General features: G+C 37.5%; 2 protein-coding genes and 1 long non-coding RNA gene across 3 annotated transcripts in view; 2 read left to right on the top strand and 1 right to left on the bottom strand.

Annotated features, from left to right (window-relative positions):
* The window catches only part of LOC109824404 (uridylate kinase-like), a 7,788-nt gene extending 6,179 nt beyond the window's left edge, over nucleotides 1–1,609 (top strand). Inside the window, 3 exon segments of the mRNA XM_020390994.1 lie at nucleotides 1–138; nucleotides 941–1,117; nucleotides 1,225–1,609. The exon segment at nucleotides 1–138 is cut by the window's left edge and continues 12 nt beyond it. Coding sequence (XP_020246583.1) covers nucleotides 1–138; nucleotides 941–1,117; nucleotides 1,225–1,367 — 458 coding nt within the window. The 3' untranslated portion in view covers nucleotides 1,368–1,609.
* LOC109824405 lies at nucleotides 2,497–4,352 on the bottom strand. Its single transcript, XR_002242627.1, has 2 exons — nucleotides 4,026–4,352; nucleotides 2,497–3,110 (listed from the first exon to the last, which is right to left on the bottom strand). It is a non-coding gene; the product is annotated as an uncharacterized LOC109824405 (long non-coding RNA).
* Nucleotides 15,832–21,115, top strand: LOC109824136 (probable Histone-lysine N-methyltransferase ATXR5). Its single transcript, XM_020390664.1, has 6 exons — nucleotides 15,832–16,111; nucleotides 16,203–16,307; nucleotides 19,697–19,926; nucleotides 20,007–20,107; nucleotides 20,180–20,392; nucleotides 20,649–21,115. Exons 1-6 carry the CDS (start codon nucleotides 15,832–15,834, stop codon nucleotides 20,806–20,808), a joined length of 1,089 nt encoding a protein of 362 aa, XP_020246253.1. The 3' UTR covers nucleotides 20,809–21,115.

Below are 23,488 nucleotides of genomic sequence, written 5' to 3'. Positions count from 1 at the left end.
TGTCAGAAGTAGCGGAGCCTTACATAAGAAGAAGGGCAGTGAGGCATTTGGAGAAAGGAAGAGTGGTCATATTTGCTGCTGGAACTGGCAATCCATTCTTTACAACAGATACTGCTGCAGCTCTTCGTTGCGCAGAAAGTAAGTCAATTCTTAAACAAAATAGGGTAACTGCAGACACACTTCCTGTAGTGTTGAGTAATTTTGGATAGATCTCCCGAGTGCTTTTTTTTTGCCTTTTGCCCTCATGAGGTCTACCCCCCCCCCCCCCCCCCCCCCACACACACCCACACACCCCAAACCAAACAACCACGAAAAAGAAAAGGTAGACTTTCTTTGGGAGTAAATAAGTAAAAAGAAGTTCACTCAGAGGATCTATCTGCAATTAAGCCAAAAAATGCTGTACAACCCCCTTTAGTAAAAAGCATTAGCCAAAACTGAAACGGTTTTGCTTCAAACTTGATTACTTTTTTTGTCACAACCAAATGCTTTTACCAACTTTCTTTCAAACTCCTCTGTAGTCTTTAACTTATTGGCATTGTCATTGTTGGCCACATATATCATCCATCTTCAAACATTAACTTTTCTCTGTGAAGAGCTTTTGTTTCTTGAGCTCTTGTGTGAGAATGGTTTATGAAATATTTTCACTTTGCTGTCGCTTTATCCTTTTCCTCTACCCCTAAACTTTGTAGTTTGACTTGAGACCACAAATCTATGATCTTTGTAGTTTGACTTGAGAGAACTCAAATTCACACGATCTTGGTGCATGGGACTTGGTTGCTTATCAATTTTGTTTGGATTAGACTTAAAATTGTTGTTATAAACTGTATGTTCTATGTAATGAAACATAGTTTCCTTGCTGAGACAATACTGTATCATAAAGCACGCTTGGTACAGTTATATGCTATATGTAACCTAACACAAATTTTTATGCATATTACAGTTAATGCAGAAGTTGTGCTGAAAGCAACAAATGTCGATGGTGTGTATGATGAGGACCCAAAACGCAACCCAAATGCTCAGCTTCTCGACAATTTGTGCTATCAAGATGTGACGACAAGGGATCTGTCAGTTATGGACCTGACTGCCATCACATTATGCCAAGAAAACAATATTCCTGGTATAGCGTAATGAAATATAGTATTTTCGAAAGTATATATATATATATATATATATATATATATATATATGCTTTAAGAGTTATTGTTAACTATTTCAATGATGCAGTTGTTGTATTCAACCTGAACAAGCCTGGAAATATTGCGAAAGCCATTGTTGGTGAAAGGGTCGGTACTATAATTGGGCCTAGAAATCAGCAGCAAAGATCTGAAGGGAATGTTATTGGTCATGAATTTGCAAATGGTAAATGACTGCAATTTGGTGATAGTAACTGTATATGAATTTTGTAGTACTAGGTAGGTGAGATTTTGGAGCTCCTGGATTTGAGAGATGGTTTTGTAGGATTCTTGCTGTTGGCAAATCATAATTAGACTGATTGTAATCAATGGATTGCTTTTGCATCAGGAGGAACTGTTTGTTCTTTCCTGTTTAAAATTCAAGAGTGAGGACAATTCCTTTTTTGATGCAATAAATATTTTCACAATTATTGGTAGTGATCTGTTCCGTGAATGATTCCTGCTCAACTTATGAGAAGTTACTTTAGTATTATTGCTCAGCTCAACTTTTGTTGTCTTCCATGTTCTTATGAGATCAGTCAGCTTTTTCTTGCCTCCAATTTGTATTTATCCCCTTGCTAATCAAATTCTTCCTTTGATTAGCAAAAAGAGTTGGCAAAATAAAAAAAGAATTCAATCATAATTCACCAATGTGTTCATCATGCTTTGTAAAATTAAGACTCAGATCTCTTGATTATGAAAATTAGTTTCAGTTCTCCACTATTTAATGCTAAAAAGTATTCTCAATCTAGTCACGAGATGTATATATCTTACACGGCAAAAACGAGAACATGCTAACAATCCGTTTAAGAAAATGGACTACCAATAGATAAGGATGGACTACTGATAGGTAAGTGTAGAGAAATTAAAAAAAGCCAAGAAGATAAATTATTCATCTAACTCTAATCTCTATCTAATATCTCTAATATATTATTCCTAATATTCCTAAGATATATTAAAATAGGTATAAAATAAAATTATATCTAAACATATTCCTAATATCTCTCAATCATATATTCCTAATATATTATTACGATTCCTAATATATTATTCCTAATATTATTGACTTCTATAATGTATTCCTCAACACTCCCCTTCAAGCTGAAGCATGTATATCATACATGTTCAGCTTGTTACAAATAAAGTGTATACATTCTAATCTGTGATGATGCCTCAAAATAATCTTGATCTTCTTATCTTTCACTTGGATGTATTCAATTCCGTTAATCCCCTCTAGGATTCTACCAATCAAATAATCCTTTTAGGATCCAACAACAAATGATCATTTTTAAAATCCAGCAACAAATAATCATTCTTTGAAGGATTCAACAACAAATGATCTGTTTTTTAAGGATCCAATAACAAATGATTCTTTCTATGAACCAATAATAAATGATCCTTTCTTGAAGGATCTTACAACAATTAACCCTTCTTTAAGGATTTGTCAAACAAATGGTGGAGTTTGGGCTCGAGCAAAGATTGACAAGGAGGCAGTGGTCGACAACGAGGACGAGATCGAATCGTCGAGATCTAGGTGAGATCAATCATCGAAGGTGAGGATTTAGGGTATGTAGGTGATCGGCGGTCCAGATGAACAACAGCTCGCGCCAAACAGTACCGTGATGAACAGTACCAATAGACAACATCTACAATAAATAGTAACCATGACGAACTGCAAAGCGAACGAACAGTGTCATCGATGAACAGTACCGCTGCCAACAAATGGTACTCATGGGTCAAGAGCACTATTTTGCAAAGCAGTGAAATTAGGCTAGGGTTTTGCTGTGAGCGGAGGTTGTGAGTGATGGAACAGTGAGTCAATGTTGAATCCGATGTTAAGGCCGTCGAGAGGAAGCACAAAGTTTTCAGCAAAAGCCCCCTCGGCGGCTCGATGTAGACGAAGAAGAAAGTGATCTCTCTAGGATCAAGAGGATGACTCTGATATCATATAGAGAAATTAAAAAAAGGTCAAGAAGATATATTATTCATCTGATCTAACTCTAATTTCTCTTAAATAGAGGTTAGGAGAATATTACAAAATAGGTATGAAATAAAATCATATCCCTAATATCTCCCAATCACACATTCCTAATATACTATTCATAATATTATAGATTTCTATAATATATTCCTTTACAATAAGAACTCGTGAGCCCCTGCTAGTCACATCGGTGTAGGGGAGAGGGCTTACAAATCAATGGGTTGACAACCTATTTTTCAAAATGGACTTAGTCCGCTTAGCCCAGCGCCCTCATTTTACACATATACGTATCAGTATCCTTATCCTATGTATAACTTTAGAATGATATTCAGATTCACATTCAGTATCCTTATCCGTATGCATTTGCGTTCCAAATTCATGCTAACTATTTAAAAATAAAAAAACCACAATAAAGAAGGCAACATTCAAAGAACATTTAATAAGGCGTAACCAACAAAATGCATTGTAAGCCCCCGGCCCACAACTCAACTACTCCCCTTCCTCCTTTTGTATTCATCAACATCAAAAATGAATAACTAAATAAATTTAATATTTGCCCCTACCCTCTTATTCAAACCAACACACCAAAGAAAATAAATAAATAAATAAATGTACACACGCATTTACGCTTTCCAACTTAAAAGTCACCAAAATTAAATTGAATCCAATTTAGTGTTTCACTCGTACAAATCTTATAAAACTCCCCAATTGCAAGAAGCCCTTGCCCCCCAAAAAAAAATAAAAAAATGAAAATGAAAATGAAATCTGAACAAAATTAAATAAATAAATACTTACAACATTATCTCTCTCTCTCTCTCTCTCTCTCCGTAGGCCCTAAAGTTAGCTACATTTATGAGGCTAAGTGAAGTTACCTGTGACAACAAAGCCGGCCAAAAAAAATACAGCAGGGCCGGGCCCCACCGAATTAAACGCGCATTGACGAATTTTCCAACGCCGGCTAAGGTAAGTCGCCGAACAAATCCCAGTACGACCCAGGCGAAATAATCGTCGGGGTCGACAGAAAATTACTACCCGGCCCAAAATTAGGCCCTGGGCTTAAATCATTCAAGAAGCTGAGCGTGCCCGGATCAAAATTCGCGATGGGCGAGAAGAAACTCGACGATATGGGCTGCAGCGAGGCCGGCATCGGCGACAAGATCCCGCGGTATTGGCTCGGGCATCAAAGGGCCCACCGCTTCTATCCCACCCTACTGATCTCATAACGATGTCGCCGCCGCCTGGAGCGCGTCGGCGGGGATCTGAAACTGTTCCTGGCGAGTTTCTTTGCGTCTCGATGCGGCAAGCGGCGGCGGGGGAGAGAGCGCGGAGGCGCGGAGGTGAGGGACTGAAGGGTCGGCGGCGCGCGCGGCGGCGGCGCGGAGGGGTCGCCGGAGTTGGCGGCGGTGAGGCGCTGCGACGAGGTCATGAAGTCGGCGGTTCGTCGTGGATGACTTTGGGGAGACGGTGTAGATTTACGGGAGCTCGAGGGGGCTGGGGATTTTGAGGGGGTTGGTTAGGGTTTTGGGGGATTGTGGGGTTTTTTTGCTAATTTTGTGCGCCAGTTTTTGTTTACCTTGAGGGGGTGGGCGGGGCCTTGGAGCTGGCTGGGGAGGGCGGTTAGTAGCGGGGCGGAGGAGTCCATCGGGGTTCGACGGAGTTTTTCTTGGGGGTTGGAATTAATTTTTCGTGGGGAGAGGGGTTTTTTTTGGAAGTTTTTAAGGGAGAAGGAAGAGGGGAAGAAAGTAGAGCGCGTTAGCATTGAGAGAGAGAGAGGGAGAGGAGTAGACAATCGAGCGGAAATGATATTTAAAGGGGCAGGATGGATTCCTTGAAGTCAACGCTCCTTTGGTCTTCTTGCATTTGAGCCCCCAAATGTTGTGTTCTTTATACCCTTTAATGTCTTTTTGAGATTGTGAGAAATTTTCAAGTCAAGGCCGTCGTCTGAATTACATGACCATTCGTTATCCTAATAACAGTATAACACCACATAGGTCCTCTATTTGGCAAAATTAACAATAAACTAAACGATTTTTAATGTACTTCCACATATATGTATCTCAGTTGTACTAGATCTCTAGCAGAATTGCGCTTTCATTGTCATGAAACGAGACGTTTATTGAGGATATAGTTTGTTTGTTTGTTTGTTTTCAAACTATGGACGTTTTTATTGAAAATTTTCTCCAAGGGAAGTCGAAAACTGTTTCCCTCTGCATTTTGAGAACGCAAATTTCTATACATAAGTACTAAAAGGTGATAGCTTGAGGGGTTTACATGTAAAGTACCTTAGTGATTCAGTGGATACCAAATATAAAAATGTGACGGCAAAAGTGGGGGCAAATAGTCAATAATAAGATAACGGGGGGGAAAACGGAAAGAGGAGGAAAGAAGGCCCTTCGCGTCCTTGGATTAGTCATTGTCTAGTCTGGTTCCGGGAACCTCTCACCACATGAATAAGCTTGAATTTCATTGGACGATGACGGTGGGGCCCAATTAGCACGTGTCAGCCTCATAATCTATGTTAGGTTGCTTTCTGTCGTTAAGTAATTAAAAAAAAGTAGTTAAAAAAATGAACAGAAGTAATTTTGTTTTATCTTGTTTGGTAACTCTAATAAAGATGAGGGAAGTGAAGTGAATATGTATAAAGTTGTATAAATATCTTTACATATTGGATGAGAGTATATTTTAGCCATTGATTTGTAGTCTCTTTAGTTAGAGCGTTGCAAAGATTGTGATCTTCATCACTGCTCCTTGGAATGTGAGAGTCATCAGTTGTAACTCCTGTTGATGATTGTGAAGGCCGTCGAATCAAAATTTTCATCGGTTGTTGTGAAGGCCATTGAATTGTAACTTTCGTTGATTGTCGTGAAAGCCTCCAAATTGTAACGTTCTGAAAATCGTCAAATTATAACTTTCATTATCAGTGCTTGGTAGGGATCATCCATCTGCAGTAATTTTTAGACAACCTACAGGGCCGAAAAAAAAGAGAAATAATGACAAGAAGCATAAAGAGAATGCAATGAGAAAAAGTGATGGTGAATGAGATAACGGTTGAGGAGGAGGAGAAGAAGGAAGCATTTTTTGATTGGTTCATGAGAAAATAAAAGGTAGATGAGAGGTTGAGCGTAAGAGTTGTTTAGGGATAAAAAAAACATATTTTCTTTCTTTGCTGAGTTATCAACATAAAAAGAGGTTTTTCGCAGGAGAAGGTAGATTAATGGGGGAAACACACAGGGCCTGACAAATTTCCCTTACATCAAATGTTATAAGAGTGGTGTTAGGGGCATACCATCCACCATAACCCCAACCATACTCTCCCCTCTTATTGCTACAGTAAACCGGGCCCCCATATGGAATTTTAAAAAATTTAAAATCCCATGTGGGGCCCGGTGATAGATCTACATCATAAAACTTGAGATCTAAAACCATATAGCCATGATTAATTCAAAGAGATTAACAAAAATCTAAAAGAGCGGAAGCTTATACCTGAATCCATTGCTTGATCTTGATTTTGGGTTTTGGATCTTCTAACCTTAGGGTTTTCTCTTTAGCCGAATTTCTCTCTTAGATGGGGGTGAAGAGAATTAGAGAATGTAGTAACCCTAGATTAGGGACCATAACCCCTTATTTATAGATGTTGTACTTTTGTAATTTAGCCCCTCAATAAATCACAATTACAACCTGGTATCTGCACATATAACCCCATGACTTATTTAAATACCAAATTAACCCAACTTAATTGATCACTTTAGTGGGTTATCCTGAAAGATAGCAATACACATTGATTAATCATATGTGCCCACAAATAGATTTATTAGATTAAATCCAACAATCTCCCACTTGGGCACCATATGATTCCTTAAATTGTGTATAACCTTATGAGCTCAAAAATTGCTATCACTGAAAAGGTATTTCCGAACAATCTCGTCCATTGACTATATCAATATAGGATCAAAGCGGCCTTCGTCACATTTATCGTGACTCGACCCATCAATGGTCACATATACCAATACAATCAAACGACATAGATCAATCATGGATGTGCAGCATGAAAATTACATGCAATGTGATCAGTACATGTCTATTTTCAACTGGTCCTCCTTAGTGAGGTCAAAACCAAACATAATGTAACAGAGTGTCTTAACTGAAAACTTTATTCTGATCAGACAATACAAACAAACATAAAGCACCACAAATACAAACTCCCACTAAAACATAATATCCTCAAATAATACCACACCCATATGAGCAGTATGCTCATGAAAGACCTTAGGTGGCAATCCCTTAGTAAGAGGATCAGCTATCATGGAGTTTGTCCCAATGTGCTCTATGGATATCTGTCCACTCTGTACCCTTTCTTTCACAACCAGGAACTTAATGTCAATATGTTTTGACTTAGTTGAGCTCCTGTTGTTATTGGAATACATTACTGCAGATTTATTGTCACAATATAACCTTAGTGGTCTTTCAACATTTTCCAAAATGCGCAGTCCCGTGACAAAATTTCGCAGCCATATTCCCTGATTGGATGCCTCATAGCAAGCTACAAATTCTGCTGCCATAGTGGAGGAAGCTACTAGTGTTTGTTTGACACTTTTCCATGATATAGCTCCTCCTGCTAACATATAAATGTAGCCTGATGTAGACTTCCTGCTATCTTGGCATCCAGCAAAATCAGAGTCCGAATACCCAATGACCTCTAATTTCTCTGATTTTCTGTATGTGAGCATGTAATCTTTTGTTTTCTGAAGATACCTCATAACCCTTTTGACTGCTATCCAATGATCCATACCAGGGTTGCTTAAGTATCTGCCTAACATCCCAACAATGTACGCAATATCCGGACGCGTACATACCTGAGCATACATTAGACTTCCTACAGCCGAAGCATAAGGAATCTTCTGCATTTCCTGAATTTCAAGGTTACCTTTAGGGCACTGATTGAGACTAAACTTGTCTCCTTTAGCAACAGGGGTGTCACCTGGTCTGCAATCTTGCATGCCAAACCTTTTAAGTACCTTATCGATATAGCTCTTTTGTGATAATCCAAGAATACCCCGAGAGCGATCTCGATGTATCTGGATCCCTAATATAAAAGAGGCGTCCCCAAGATCTTTCATCTCAAAATTCTTTGATAGAAATCTCTTGGTTTCGTGCAACATGCCTATATCATTAGTGGCAAGCAAGATGTCATCCACATACAGAACCAGAAAAATATACTTACTCCCACTGAACTTGTGATATACACAGTCATCAACAATGTTCATCTCAAAACCGAACGAGATAACTATTTGTTGAAACTTATGATACCATTGACGAGGAGCTTGCTTGAGTCCATAGATGGATTTCCTTAATTTGCAAACCATATTCTTTGGGTCTCCTGACACAAAGTTTTCTGGTTGCACCATATAAATCATCTCATCAATGTCTCCATTGAGAAATGCAGTCTTAACATCCATCTGATGTAACTCAAGATCATAATGAGCAACAAGTGCCATGATTATTCTGAAAGAGTCTTTCGATGAAACCGGAGAGAAAGTCTCTGTATAATCAATGCCTTCCTTTTGAGTATAGCCTTTAGCCACAAGACGCGCCTTATACCTCTCCACATTACCGTTTGCATCCCGCTTGGTTTTAAAAATCCATTTACAACCAATTGGTTTTGCACCTTCTGGCAATGGGACAAGTTCCCAAACCTTATTGTCTTGCATAGACTTATACTCTTCATTCATGGCATCAATCCACTGTTGAGAGTTAGAACTTTTCATGGCCTGAGAGAAGTTGATTGGATCATCTTCTAACATTCCACTACTTTCCTCATGTTCTTGGAGAAATACAATATAATCATCCGGAATAGCATTTCTCCTTTCTCTCGTGGATCTCCTTAATGGCACTGGTTCTTGAGGTTGTTGAGTTTGTTCTTCTGGAACAGGGAGTTGTTCAACATTATCATCTTGAGGTTCCGGATTTACTTCTTGAGCAACAACAGGTATAGGAACCTGAATATTGTCAAAAGTAACTGTATGGATTGGATCTGAAGCCAATTCCTCCTCAAAACTAATGTCTCTAACCTTATTTCTCCCCCCAAACTCAACATCCTCAAAGAATGTTGCTGTTCCCGTCTCAAAAATATTCCTTATAGTGGGATCATAAAACTTATAGCCCCTAGAGCGATCAGGGTACCCAATAAAGTAGCTGCTAACTGTTTTGGAGTCCAATTTCTTTTCATTTGGCCTATAAGGCCTTGCCTCAGCTGGACATCCCCAAATATGTAAATGCTTTAAACTGGGCTTTCGACCAGTCCAAAGCTCATAAGGTGTTTTAGCAACTGCTTTACTTGGTACTCTATTCAGAATGTAAGCTGCTGTCTTAAGTGCTTCTCCCCAGAGTGACTCTGGTAAAGAAGAATGAGCAATCATACTTCTTACCATATCCTTAAGAGTCCTGTTTCGTCTTTCAGCTACACCATTCATGCTAGGTGAACCCGGCATAGTGTACTGTGGGACGATACCGCATTCCTCTAGGTATCTAGCAAATGGTCCTGGACGTTGTTCACCTGAACCATCATATCTACCGTAGTACTCACCACCACGATCAGATCTGACGGTTTTAATTCTTCTGTTGAGTTGATTCTCAACTTCAGCTTTATAGGCTTTGAACATGTCCAGAGACTCAGATTTTTCATGAATAAGATATAGGTGCCCATAACGTGAGTAATCGTCTATGAATGATATAAAATATTGTTGACCATTCCAGGATTCCGTAGGGAATGGCCCACAAATATCCGTATGTATCAATTCTAAGACATCCGAAGATCTGTTGGCACCTAATCTCTTCACTTTGGTCTGTTTTCCCTTGATACATTCAACACATACGTCGAAGTCCGAAAAATCAAGGGAATCCAAAATGCCATCAGACACAAGACGCTCAACTCTACCTTTTGAGATATGACCTAAGCGCTTATGCCATAATGTCGCCGAATTTTCCTTATTTAATTTACGCTTAGTACCACGTGATTCCACATGCAAGGATTCATTGTAAGAAGCAATTGTATCAAGCAAATATAGGTTGTCATAAATACTCAAGTAACCGGTTCCCACAACATTTGAATTAAAAGATAAACTGAATTGACTGTTTCCAAATGAACAAGAATAACCTGATTTGTCCAATACAGAAACAGAAACCAAATTCCGTCTAAAAGACGGTACTACAAAAGTATCTTTTAAATCCAAATAATAACCAGTTCCTAACAACAACCTAAAGTGCCCAATTGCTTCCACATCTACCGATTGTCCGTCGCCCACAAAGATGTGTCTTTCAACATCACTTGGCTTTCGGTAGCTCAGGCAACCCTGCATAGAAACACTTATGTGAGTAGTAGCACCAGAGTCTAACCACCAAGTGTTTCTAGGTACTGAAGCTAAATTAACCTCAGAACAGACCAAAGCAAGGAACGTACCCTTATTATCACGCCAGGCGTGATATTTTGTACAGTCCTTCTTTACATGTCCAGGCTTCTTACAGAAGAAACAACCCTGATTATCCTTATGTTGTTTCTTCTCAACTGGACCCTTAGCAGCTTCCTTATCATTCTTCCTTTTCTTGCCCTTATCCTTAGAGGCATAGGCCAAATGAGCACTTTCTGTCTTATCTTGCTTCAACCTGTCTTCTTCTTGCACACAGTATGAAATGAGCTCATTTAGAGTCCATTTCTCCTTTTGACAGTTATAACTGACCTTAAATTGGTTAAACTGTGCAGGAAGAGACAACAAAACCAGATGCACTAATAACTCGTCACAAAGATCGAGTTTAAGTGCCTTAAGCTTTGAAGCAATATGAGACATTTCCATAATGTACTCCCTGATATTTCCTTTGCCCTTATACTTCATTGAAATCAAGCGAGCTAAAAGCGTGCTTGTTTCTACCTTATCGTTTTTCGCAAAACGCTTCTCAATTTCGGCAAGGAAATCTTTAGCCTTAGTAATCCCTTCGGATTCTATGCCCCTGAAGGCTTCCGGAACGCCGCGCTTAATGATCATGAGACTCATACGATTTGAACGCTCCCACTTCTCATGCTCCTTCTTTGCATCAGGAGTGCTATCCGCATTGAGAGGTTGGGGTTGTTCAGTTCTTAATGCATAGTCAAGATCCATGCAGCCAAGAACAATTAATATGTTCTCTTTCCAAACCTTGAAGTTTGTCCCATTTAGCATGGGAATTGAGTTGATGTTAGCAGAAATTGTTGCAGCAGATGCATTAGCTGAAATAAAACAAAAATGCTCACATCAACCATAATCAATATCATTCAAATAATGACAGTCCCCATCCAAGATATCGGGCACAACATTAATATCAAGTCTTTGAACAGTAATATTAACTTGTAAGTGATACCTTGTTGCAATGATCAAACATTGACAATAACTCATGTCAAATAATGAAACTATCTTTGGATCGATTCATTATTCACATGTAAACCTTATAATTGTCACACGCTTATCATCGCAGATGTGTATACAGTCTAAATAAATATTAACCTTCCTTTGGGCCGATTAAATATTTATAAAAGCATACACACAAACATCTCACATTCCTTATGAACAACCTACACAAGAGAGGTTACTTTGGCAACTTCTTGTTTCAATTAATCAATTGGAGTGAGAGACAACCTTAATACCTTAGTGTCATAATATTTGAATTAAATAATTGATTAAGAACCGAATTAGATTTAAAATTTTTTTTTAAAATCAACTGAATTTCCAAAACTTAATTGGGGTCTCACAGCTTAATTAGGGCCCATAACTTAATTGAATAAATTAAGTATACCAAAGTGGACCCATGAAAAGCCGAGGCTTAACCATAATGAACACGAAGTTCCCTTAACTTCGAACGCGAGGTTCGACTGTATTGAGTACGAGACTCACTTAAGCACGAACGCGAGGTTCGTCTGAAAATGAACGAACGCGAGGTTCGTTTGATAAAAGAACGCGAGGTTCAACTTGGGAACGAACGCGAGGTTCGTTAAAAAAAATGAACGCAATGTTCAACTTAAGTACGAACGCGAGTTTCGACTGAAGTACGAACGCGAGGTTCGACTGGTTCGTTAAAATTGAGCTTGACGCTCACCTGAGTTGAACGCGAGGTTCACCTTAGAACGAACGCGAGGTTCGTTGAGCGCGAAGCTCGGTTAAAATTGAACGAACGCGAGGTTCGTTTGAGGTAACCACCTCCTCAATTTTCGCCATGAACCCTTAGGGTTTCAAACTGAAACCGCCGCCATCAAACCCAAAAATCTTTGATTTTTATTTTCAAAACAGATCCAGAATTGGAAAAAATTAAAGAAAAAATCAAAGAAAAATCCAAAAAATTTTAAAAAGTTACTGTTCACCGGCGATTTTTCAGTTACTGTTCATCCGAAAAAACTTTACTTTTCACCCGAAAAATTTTTTTCGTTACTGTTCACCGAACATTACTGTTCATTCGAACCCAAAAATTGAATCTTTAACCAGAGATTTAAGATCAAAAACCCAATAAAACTTAAATCCCTAAGAATTAATCAAGGTGGCTCTGATACCACTTGATAGATCTACATCATAAAACTTGAGATCTAAAACCATATAGCCATGATTAATTCAAAGAGATTAACAAAAATCTAAAAGAGCGGAAGCTTATACCTGAATCCATTGCTTGATCTTGATTTTGGGTTTTGGATATTCTAACCTTAGGGTTTTCTCTTTAGCCGAATTTCTCTCTTAGATGGGGGTGAAGAGAATTAGAGAATGTAGTAACCCTAGATTAGGGACCATAACCCCTTATTTATAGATGTTGTACTTTTGTAATTTAGCCCCTCAATAAATCACAATTACAACCTGGTATCTGCACATATAACCCCATGATTATATTTAATACCCATTAACCCAACTTAATTGATCACTTTAGTGGGTTATCCTGAAAGATAGCAATACACATTGATTAATCATATGTGCCCACAAATAGATTTATTAGATTAAATCCAACACCCGGTTTACTGTAGCAATGAGAGGGGTGAGTGTGATTGGGGTTGTGGTGTGCCTCTAACATTATTTATGTTACAATCCCTCCCTTGTGCATTATTTGTATATCTTTTCATGGGATCGTTTACTTTGAGTACTTCGTACGAACTGATCTTTAACCAATTTTATGCATTGCAAACGAGATCGCTGTAGTTATCCTGTGGAAGACGCGGTCAACCCCGTGTGTATCGTTGGAAGTTATCAGTTATGTTAAATTCGTAACAGTTAAACTAAGAAACTTACGCGCTTATATACTTGTCCTAGCCTCTTACATTATTTTTATATGTACGGGATGTGATACTGTTTGTCCGTTATTTTATATGTATATATATTCTAGTGGTATCTTATGGAAATTTCTTAGGACGTGTTTGGTTGCCTCTTTTAGATGAGGAAATGGGTTGAAAGCCTCCTAAAAGTGTTAGTTTTGACAGGCTTTCTTATAAAAACACATCTAAAAGAGACGTTTTTGCAAGACGCCTCTAAAAGAAACGTTTTTGCAAGAAAATCTGTCAAAACTGATGCTTTTGACAGACTTTTCCCTTTCCCCTTATGCAAACAAACATCCCCTTATTCTTGGCTTTAAGCCCTGATAGATTCTCATAGTCACGTCCTTGAGTTTTTTTTCGAGGAGAAGGGCAAAAGTTCTGATATATCCTCGAGTCCATACCCTGCAATCCATCTGAACGAAAAAATCATTTCGTTATCATAAAAAATTCGTGCGTTCATATTTTCGCTAAAGCCTGTGGGCCAATGGGCCAAGGGGCGTGGCCAAGGAGCTAAAGCCTGTGGGCCTATGGCTTGTGCGAGTTGGATTTTGGGCTTTGATTTGCGGGCTTCAATCTACAGGCGGTTGATTGTTAAGTTTAACTACTAGGTAACTAGAAGCTCCATCGTGTTGTTCATATAGAAAGATTAGTGGTTGAATTATATGAGGACTTCTTCTTTTTTTTTCTCTCTCTCTCTAAGGAAACAACCTTATTATTTTTAAAGTTATTTTATATAAACTATCTTATATTCTAATTTATATATAAACCATATGTAAAGTAAATTTTTTGTTCCAATCAATCACTTGAATTTGCTTAACTCCTAAAATTATCTTAGCCGATGGGTATATCCCATCGGCTAAGTTATTTTATGCAAACTATCTTATATTCTAATTTATATAGAAAATCCTACTTGACCTCCAAATTTGAAGATTGCAGTACATTAATATCATTGTTAGATCCTGATAATATAAAAAAACATGCTAAACGTGAAATGAGTAGGGGAAAATGGAGCGATGGATGATAACGAAACTTAAAAATGAAAAAATAAAATTAGAATTGCGATCTAGAGAAGTAGAACAATGTGATCAACAATTAGCTCTTCAGCATGAAAGCGAGGATAGACAAATTATGTTGATCGTTTTAAGTAAGATCGTCGATCAAAGTGAACATACTTACTATCAACAAAAAAATAAGAAATTAATAGAAAGGAATATAGAGCTCCATCATTTGATTATGGATATTCCTCCAGAGAGGCAAGCGGATTTTCTGAGCTTCTTAGCGTAGCTGTAGGAGGAGAAAACGAACAAGGATTTCCCTTTGGAGGTCAAGGAGGATTTTCTAAATTTGCGGGAGAAGCTGGTTCTGTAGGAAGAAATGAATATGGGGGTTCATTGAGAGATCGGGATGGATCCGATAGTTATAACGATAATGACCTGCCGAAATTTTAATTGTCTGTTATCATATTTTATGTTTGAGGTTTATGTTTGCGACCTATGGTATGTTGTATTAGAGATTTATGTTTGCTTCCTTGTTCTATCGATGTATGTTTTGTCACTATTATTTCAGATTTTATTTTTTAATATGTTATATTGCATTATTAATACTTGGTTCATTTTAAAGCTCTCGTCGACACATTTCTAATGTTATTATTTTTTCTAAATAAATTATTAAAAATAAAATTATTAATGTAAATTATATACAACATTATTAATTTAGATGACTTTTTTTGATAAAAAAATATTTTTTTTAGAGAATATGGGTTGGAACAAATCTCCTATTTCCCCTCTCCAAATTAGAATATTCTAGAAATATTCCAATTTGGAGAGTAGAATTGGAGGTGCTCTAATAACTTTGTTCGTAGAACCTTAAAGTACGCTAAAGATTCCTTTCCTAATAACTGGAAAAATCTTTAAAAAAAAGGTGAAAATAAACAAATAAAGAAATTAAAAGAAAAAGGGAACACAAAAGAGACGTTTGTACGTTACCCGATACTTCCGTTAGCTCACGCCTTTCCCGTTTCCCTCCCATCTCTCAAATACCAAAACTACCCCCAAAACTGAACGGGCCAGCTCCTTCGGTCGAAGGGTAGCATCGTCCTTCCAAATTCCAACCAAACCGCGTACGGTAGCAACCACGTCCAAGTCTCCCGGCCACGTCAGTCTGTAGTCGTGACGCCGCCCCTTCCTCCTCCCTCATCGAGGGAGTTCCCGCGAGCCCAACCTCTATCCCTCATTGCCCCAACCCCTGAAAAGCCAAATTACACAAAATCCCTCGAGATTGTTCAACAATTGCTGTCGTGCCACGCAGATCGCTATGCGCCGTCGAGCCCGGAATCTAACGGCGGAGGCGCTGTCTGCCGTCGAGGAATGCGGACGGGAGGGCGCCGAACCAAAGCGTCCGGAAAGTATCCGCTCGATCTGAGGGAGGATAATGCGAGGAGACGAAAGCCGGTGGATGACATCACCGAGGAATACTACAGTGACGTCAGGTGCCAGCAGTGCCGCTCCGGCGATCGAGACGGCGAGCTGCTCCTCTGCGATCGGTGCGATCTGGGGTTTCACATGTCCTGCCTCCGTCCTATCGTCGTTAGGGTTCCGTCTGGTCCCTGGCTCTGCCCTAGCTGCAATGAGGAGAAACCGAAGAAAAGTAAATTGAATGGAAAGTTTGATTTTTCTTGGTATTTTATCTTCATTTATTGATTTTGTTAAGTTTTGGTCTCCGTTTGGGCGGGGTTTAGGGTTTCCGTTAATGCAGAAGAAGATTTTGGACTTTTTTCGGATTCAGAAATGTAGCGGTGAGATCAGTGAGATGGCGGAGGGGAAATGGGTGTCCTCCTCCCAAGGTGATTTCTTTTTTAGTTTCATTTTATTTTACTAATAAAAAGTTGACAATATGGCTTCAAAGGTTTGTTGTTTGATTGATTTGATGATGATATTGTCGAGATGGATAGGTTTTGACATTATGTTATTTTGAATGAATAGGATCATTGATCTGCACTTGATTGATTTGTCAATATTCTCAAAAAGACTAATTATTGACATGCACGGTGTTTGGATGAATATGATTATTGATCTGCATGTTACTTATTTTTTCTTCAAAATGTATGCTAATTGTGTGAAAAAAGATGACTTTTTTTAATCCAAAAATATATTCTTCTTAATCATTTGGAAAAAATAATGCATATATCGGTAGCAAACTAATTCAGCGGAATTGTTAAAATTAATCTTGTAAGTTCTTATTCTTCGAGTTCTTATTTTGCGTAGAATTCTATATGGTCATTAGATCTTCCCTTATTTTTACACTCTTCTTTTGTATATGAACTACGAAGCTGTATCATTATCTCAATGAGTTGCTATCCTTCCCAGTGGTTTGTGTTCATTTTAATAGGGGTCTCAATATTACGCATGCTGCAAAAACTAAATAATTTCAGTAAAAACAATATTTGTTTGTTTATTGAAGCTTTTCAACAGCTCGCCTCTGCTTTTGCAAAAGGACTTTTTGATTCATTACATATATCGAGAAATAAGCTAAGATAAAATGGTGTGATGAAACGTGCATCAGATTACGTTTTTAAGGATGGAGATGGTAGCTTGAGGAATCGGGCAAATATGAACAGATTAATGAGAATTGAGAGATGATAGGATTTTGCACGGTCAGGTTAAATTCGTCTTCGCTTCCAAAGCTTGAACGAATGTAACAAGTTGCAGTATTGGAACATTAGGTCAAGTATCCAACAGAAATGTAGTTAATGGAGTTGACAAGCAATGCTGATTATTCCAAGAAAACTGTAATAATAGTAACTGTTTGCATGCCTTCTTGCATGCAAACGTACGTAATGTTACTTATCCCTCTATGTGTTGATGGCAAATAAGGAAAACCCATAAGCAGCACTAGAAGTTAGCGACTTCTTTTGGTTCTACTCTTAGGTCTATATCATGGCAGAAAAATTGTGGGAACCTCTTTATAGTTTTGTACTCATTTATCATCATTGCCTCTTCTTCTGGTTGCTTTCTTGATATTGAACTTTTTCTTGGTTCAGTAAACTTGAGGGGCTAATTGCTTTGCTGAAAAGAAAATGCAACATTTCTTACATTGTAACATTTGTTGCGGAAACACCTTTCAAATTGACTGTTTGATTTGTTTCTTGCAGCATGATTGCTGACATGATACAGTTTTTATAGATTTTGGAAGAGTTTTTAGAAACAAGTGTTAGGACAATGATAATTATACTAGAGACCCCAAACTACTTCTGTACCACAAGGACCCTACACATCTGTTTCTTTGGTCCTTTGTTGAAAATTCCTAGCAAATTTTGTGTCCGCAAGGACCCTACACATCTGTTTCTTTAGTACAATAGTACTTTAGGGTTTGTAGTACAATTATCATTCTCCTAAGTGTTAACGTTCCGACATAGCGTCCAATTCTAGTTGTGCCATTTGCAACTTTTCATACAGTCTGAAGCTCCATTTACCATTTTCATTTCCATGAGTCATACATCAAATGATGGAAATAGAAATTTTAGCTGAGTTATTTGTTGTTATTGCTCCATTTCTATCTAATAAATTAGCGTCATAAATTACATAACTAAAATATGGTAGATTCTCTTACATGCTAACTGGCATGCTATGTTCTATGTTCTGCCCTTCTCTATAAATCTTAGAAGGAATATACAGGAACTTTCATACAATCTGTAATTGAGCCTTCTATAAATGGAGTTATGATAATAAACGCCATCTATATGCCAATGTGGTTAAAAGCTTACATGATTTGGTGATGATTATTCTAAGTAAATGTTGAGATCTCTTTTCAGATAGTGAGAAAGCGGTAGCAAAATATATGCAAGGCAGGAAAAGGAAGATAACCGATACTACTAGTTTGAAGCATGAATATCCCATAGTTTTGATAAAGAAGAAAAGGCTAAAGAGCAAAAAGGGCAAAGTATTTAAGGAATTCATCAATGTGGTATGCTGTTTATAATGCATATCAAACCATTGTGTAGTACTGAGAGTGATTTAGCGTATTTTTTTGAGCAAAGGGGTTGTTTCTTTTTTGAGCAACAAGAGTGACTGAGCATATCTCTTTGAGCAAAGTATTTAGGAAACCCATCAATGCAGCCAACTTTATTTGTGAACTTTCTCTTGTTAGAGTCGTGAATGATTTTTATCTATGCAAGCATCTCCTGAAGTCATGTACTGCAAATTTGATCAGGACAACAAACTTTACTAGATGGAAAGGCAATTACTACAATGAAGAGAGGGAGCTAGCGAGTGTGCAAGATCAGAAACTTTAGATTTAGAACTATCTCTAGTAAGAATATTCTCAACTATGGTATTGATATTCTCTATTCTTTGCCAGTGGGCATTCATCAAGTTGATTTTAGTTTAATCCTTTCACATTTATTGTGATAATTGTCTTATATCTTTATTTCTTTGAATATCTAGAATTTTAATGGTTCTTCCATGGCACCTCTAAAGTAATCTTGATGATGATAACAACAATGATCCTGATATATGTGATCCTATACATAATTAATACATTTGGTATAAATTAAATATCCAATCATGAAGACTAGATTGGTAGTCGATGTTCATGATGTCGACCTGGATTGAGCACAATCATCACCTTTATTTCCAGAAGCTACCAAATGTATTAGTTTCCTTTAATGAAACAACATATTAGGTAATTCTCGTTGTTATATAAATTCTATGTTTCTTCCATGCTTTGTCATGTAGGCAACTGTGGTTGTTGGAGAAATAAAGGCAAATATCATTTTATGTGTGTTTGTGTATGTGGCAATCCTTGTACGTGATCATATCCAGGGGAAAATGTGACGTAGTCAACATTTTTATGGTCTTACGAGACTGATAACAGAACATCATGATACTGTTTAAACTCTTTCATGGTGTGTGTGTTTGTGTGTGTGTGTGTGGGTGCATGTATTTGGGCATGAGTGATAACAATAAATAATTGTGCTAATATTGAAACTTATTTGCAAACATTGTCACCCTTACATTTATTATCTGCTCTTGCTTTTAAGAGGGGGTGTCTTTTTTTCTTTTTTGGGTGGGTGTGGGGGGTGGGACGGGGTTGGCTGTTCTATGATTTGAAAATATCTTTATGTTCTTTCAAATTAGAAATGATGTTACATTTCCCCCTATTTGCTACTGCACTGCATAACCTTCTTTCTCTTGCATCCTTTAGCTAATGTGAACATTTTATTCTGTCATTTAGATTGTAAGAAGCGTAGGAGGCGTTCTATGCCTTTAGCTATGTACAAGAGGAGGAGAAGAATATTGCCATACATTCCAACTAGAGACCCACGTCGAAGACTTGAACAGATGGGTACTCTTGCGACAGCATTGACAGCGCTGAATATGAAGTTCAGCAATGATTTAACTTATATGCCGGGAATGGCTCCTAAATCTGCTAACCAAGCAATTTTAGAGAAGGGAGGAATGCAGGTTAAAAATTTTCCCAAGTTTTATGTGCCTCTTTGTTCTCCATATTCGGTGCAACATAATTTTATATCCACTATCTTTAGGTCCTTGCAAGAGAAGATAAAGAAACATTAGATCTTTGCAGAATCATGTACAAAAGAGGAGAATGCCCCCCTCTCATAGTCGTTTTTGATTCGCTTGAAGGGTAATTTACATAGACTAACTGTTGATAGAAGTATAGATGGATGAAAATTAAATACTAATTTGGTTAGTGCAGTTATACCGTACAGGCTGATGGAGACATAAAAGACATGACTTTCATCACTGAGTACACTGGTGATGTTGATTACTTAAGAAATCGGGAACACGATGATTGTGACAGCATGATGACCCTTCTGCTTACAGAAAACCCATCAAATAATCTACTGATATGTCCAGATAAACGTGGGAACATCGCACGCTTCATCAATGGAATTAACAACCATTCTCCGTAAGCACACATTTGATCTCTGTTATCTATAAGATTGATTGCATTTTTAATTCATTTATCACCAATAACTCTATCCAAGTTTCCCCCTATTCAGTTGCATCATTCCTTAATATTTTCTGCTTTGTCTGTCAGTAGGCTATAAAATTTAATTTTAACTTTTCTGAAATTTTCTATTTGGAAAGTTTTTATGTTGCTAAATATTGGTTAACCGAAAACTGAAACTTAGTTATGCTTGGAACCTCCCCTTTTATTGCAGGGAGGGTAGGAAGAAGCAGAACCTAAAATGTGTCAGGTATAATGTAGATGGTGAATGTCGTGTTTTACTGGTTACTTGTCGTGATATATCTCCCGGAGAGAGGCTATATTATGATTACAATGGATATGAGCAGGAATACCCCACTGAGCATTTTGTCTGAGATTCTCAGAAGCTACAGTAGCCCATTCATCTAACTGTTCTTTGGGGAATATAGATCTGGGCCTGAGGGGGTCAATTTTGACATAGGATTTTATTGGTTCTTCCTAAGTAAAGAACTCTAACCTTGTTGTTTGCTGTGTTTAATTTTCATCTCATGTAGTGGCCCATCTAGTTAAGTGAGGGGTCAGAAGCATAGTTTCAACATTTAGTTATTGAAGATTTTCCTTCATTTATCATAAGAAATTCTTAAATGTACTTTTAATGTCAGGAGTAATTTATTATGTCAATTTTAACATAGAAAGTTTTTATAGATTTACTTTTGAACTTAGCTTCTTGTTCATTATCTGAGCGTTCAATTGTAATTTCACTTTTTCTGGCTGGTTCCGTGCTATTAGCCTATTCATAACTTGCTTTGATACTAACCTGAATTCTAGAACAGTTATCTGAGATTATGGTGTCCTTGGGATGGTTTGTTAAGCAATGTACTTTATTGTTAAACAACTTATCATTTGCATCACTAAGATTCTATTGGTGTTAACTGTTAAGCAAGAGATTTCTTTTGTTTCTTTGGTTCATATGAGCATCTATGCATTTTGCTCACATTGCAAACTATTGGAGGTACTAAAATTCCCTCTTGGCTTATATGAATGCGCTTACATAGTTTGTTTAGGCACTTTTGGATTTTAATTGACCAAATATGTGAAAGTGTCTGAGGTATCCTCTGTAGACAGATAAATAGATAAGCAGAATTAGTGTGCATAGCTTAACATATCTCCAATTCAAGCTCATAGGAAGCTAATTGGTTCTTCATTACACAAAACCAAACCATTGACGGATGTAATTACATCTGTGGCTGTGCCTACTGATTCAGTAACATTCCCCCATAATAATAAAGGATCTAGTGAAGGAAGACGCTGAAAAAGCCCGAATAATGCTACTACTCTAAAGGAAGCAAAGAGATATTACTTGAAAGGAAGTATAGAGCTACCACTCTTAAGGAAGCAGAGATCTCTTGCTCTAAAAGAAGAACAGGATGCAGAGAACGTTGAGAACTGAGGTCTGAATAGCTACTATTCTAATGGGAGTAGGGAGGTACTGCATTTAAGATGGAAGAACACTTGAATTCCTAGGAGATGTAATAGGCAAACAATTTGATACTCTTGCTTACAATGTGAGGTGCTAGTCATTATAGATCAGTGACGTACATGTATAAGATTGTCTGAATACTGCTGAGTGCTGACAGTGAGCTTTTTGATCCTTAGTTGATTATGGATTATGTTTTATGAGCAGCTCAAAATGGTAACGAATAAAATGGGGGAAGATACTCACGCTTGGGGGGACTTCTCACAAACTCAGAGAATCAAAGTATCCTTGAGACTTGGAGTGTACTGGCTTTGATTTTTTAAGTAACGACAGGTCTAATTCAATATTTTTTCAGCAATGTTTTTAAGTAGCCATGGAGGTTTGGCAAACTGATAAAGATGCCATTCAAAAGATGGAAAGGTTAAATTTTAAATCTGAAAGAAGTTATCACGATGGCATGACTGTGAATATGGCAACATATTAGTGAATATGGTAACATATTATGTGTTTTCTTTGTGGTTCTAGATATTTGCATTTGAAACTTGAAGCATACTGAAATGAATAAGAGGCCAAGAACGGGGTGGTAAGAATATCAGACCTGCGCATAGAAATTAGAAAAGGAAGAAGTTGGAATCCAGAAAAGAAGTAAAATTCTGTGAAAGTAGTGCCTAATTGTAACAGAAAAGTAATGGAAAGGGATATGCAAGTAGCAAATCAGACACTTGAAGAATCTATAGGAAAAGTTGTGTTCTAAAGAAAGTGATGGAATGACGAAGTCAACGAGATATACTTTAAGAACTTCTTATTATTAGTGGAAAGAAGTTTAGGAACAGTAAAGTTTTTGAAAGATATTAATTAGCTATGAGAAGTAGTTAGTGGGATTAATCTAAAGGCTAAGCATATGATAACACTTTATGAACATAAGATGACATCGGGTGAAAGAACAGAGGTAAACAAGGCTATAACTAGTTTATTGGAATCACATAGCATAAGTTAAGGTAGAATCAAATGAATAGACTAATGATATTAACTTAGGTAACATCAGTAGTAAAGTCCTGATTCCAAAATGTTGGGGTTCGCTAGGTTGTCTCCATAGTTAAGTTAACCACTTCCATATCCTTCCTATGTGCTTGCATCCAAGGTTGTTTAGGCCTACTACTGTGTTCCTATATTTGTTATAACTCTATCTCTTCTTCTAATTGTGCACTTATTGGTTATCTCATTTTATTCTCAATATAAGTAGTCTACAGCTTCTTACCAACACTCTAATCCACTACTTCTACATCCTCTAGCCTAGCTTTTCCATATTTTTACTTTTGAAGTTATTTCTTTTATATTCGCATCAAGTAATACTGTGTAAGACTTTTCCCTGAATGCACCTAGTGAATTGCTTAGCAACTAATTCAACAAGGACAATGTCCATTCTTGATGGACGCCTTTGATGATAGAGAATGCCCTTTTGTGTCTCTTCCAATTGTTCTTTAACTTAGATATGGTCTCGCCGTCCATAACTTTAATCACATCAATATTTTCATACATGTTTATTTTCTAAAGCCATGGCATTCTCTCCTTAGACACAATAATAACTGTTTTCTGAA

Source organism: Asparagus officinalis, chromosome 9 (genome assembly GCF_001876935.1).
Source record: "Asparagus officinalis chromosome 9, Aspof.V1, whole genome shotgun sequence".
Taxonomy (NCBI): domain Eukaryota; kingdom Viridiplantae; phylum Streptophyta; class Magnoliopsida; order Asparagales; family Asparagaceae; genus Asparagus; species Asparagus officinalis.
The sequence above is the reverse complement of the archived record's forward strand: the minus strand, read 5'-3'. Positions and strand labels throughout refer to the sequence as shown.

Bases quoted from the DNA above. Each gene is read 5' to 3' on its own strand.
- LOC109824136 (XM_020390664.1), top strand. From the start codon at position 15,832: ATGCGGACGGGAGGGCGCCGAACCAAAGCGTCCGGAAAGTATCCGCTC. The intron at 16,112-16,202 runs GTAAATTGAATG...GGCGGGGTTTAG, and splicing joins TGAGGAGAAACCGAAGAAAA to GGTTTCCGTTAATGCAGAAG. The intron at 20,393-20,648 runs GTAAGCACACAT...CTTTTATTGCAG, and splicing joins GGAATTAACAACCATTCTCC to GGAGGGTAGGAAGAAGCAGA.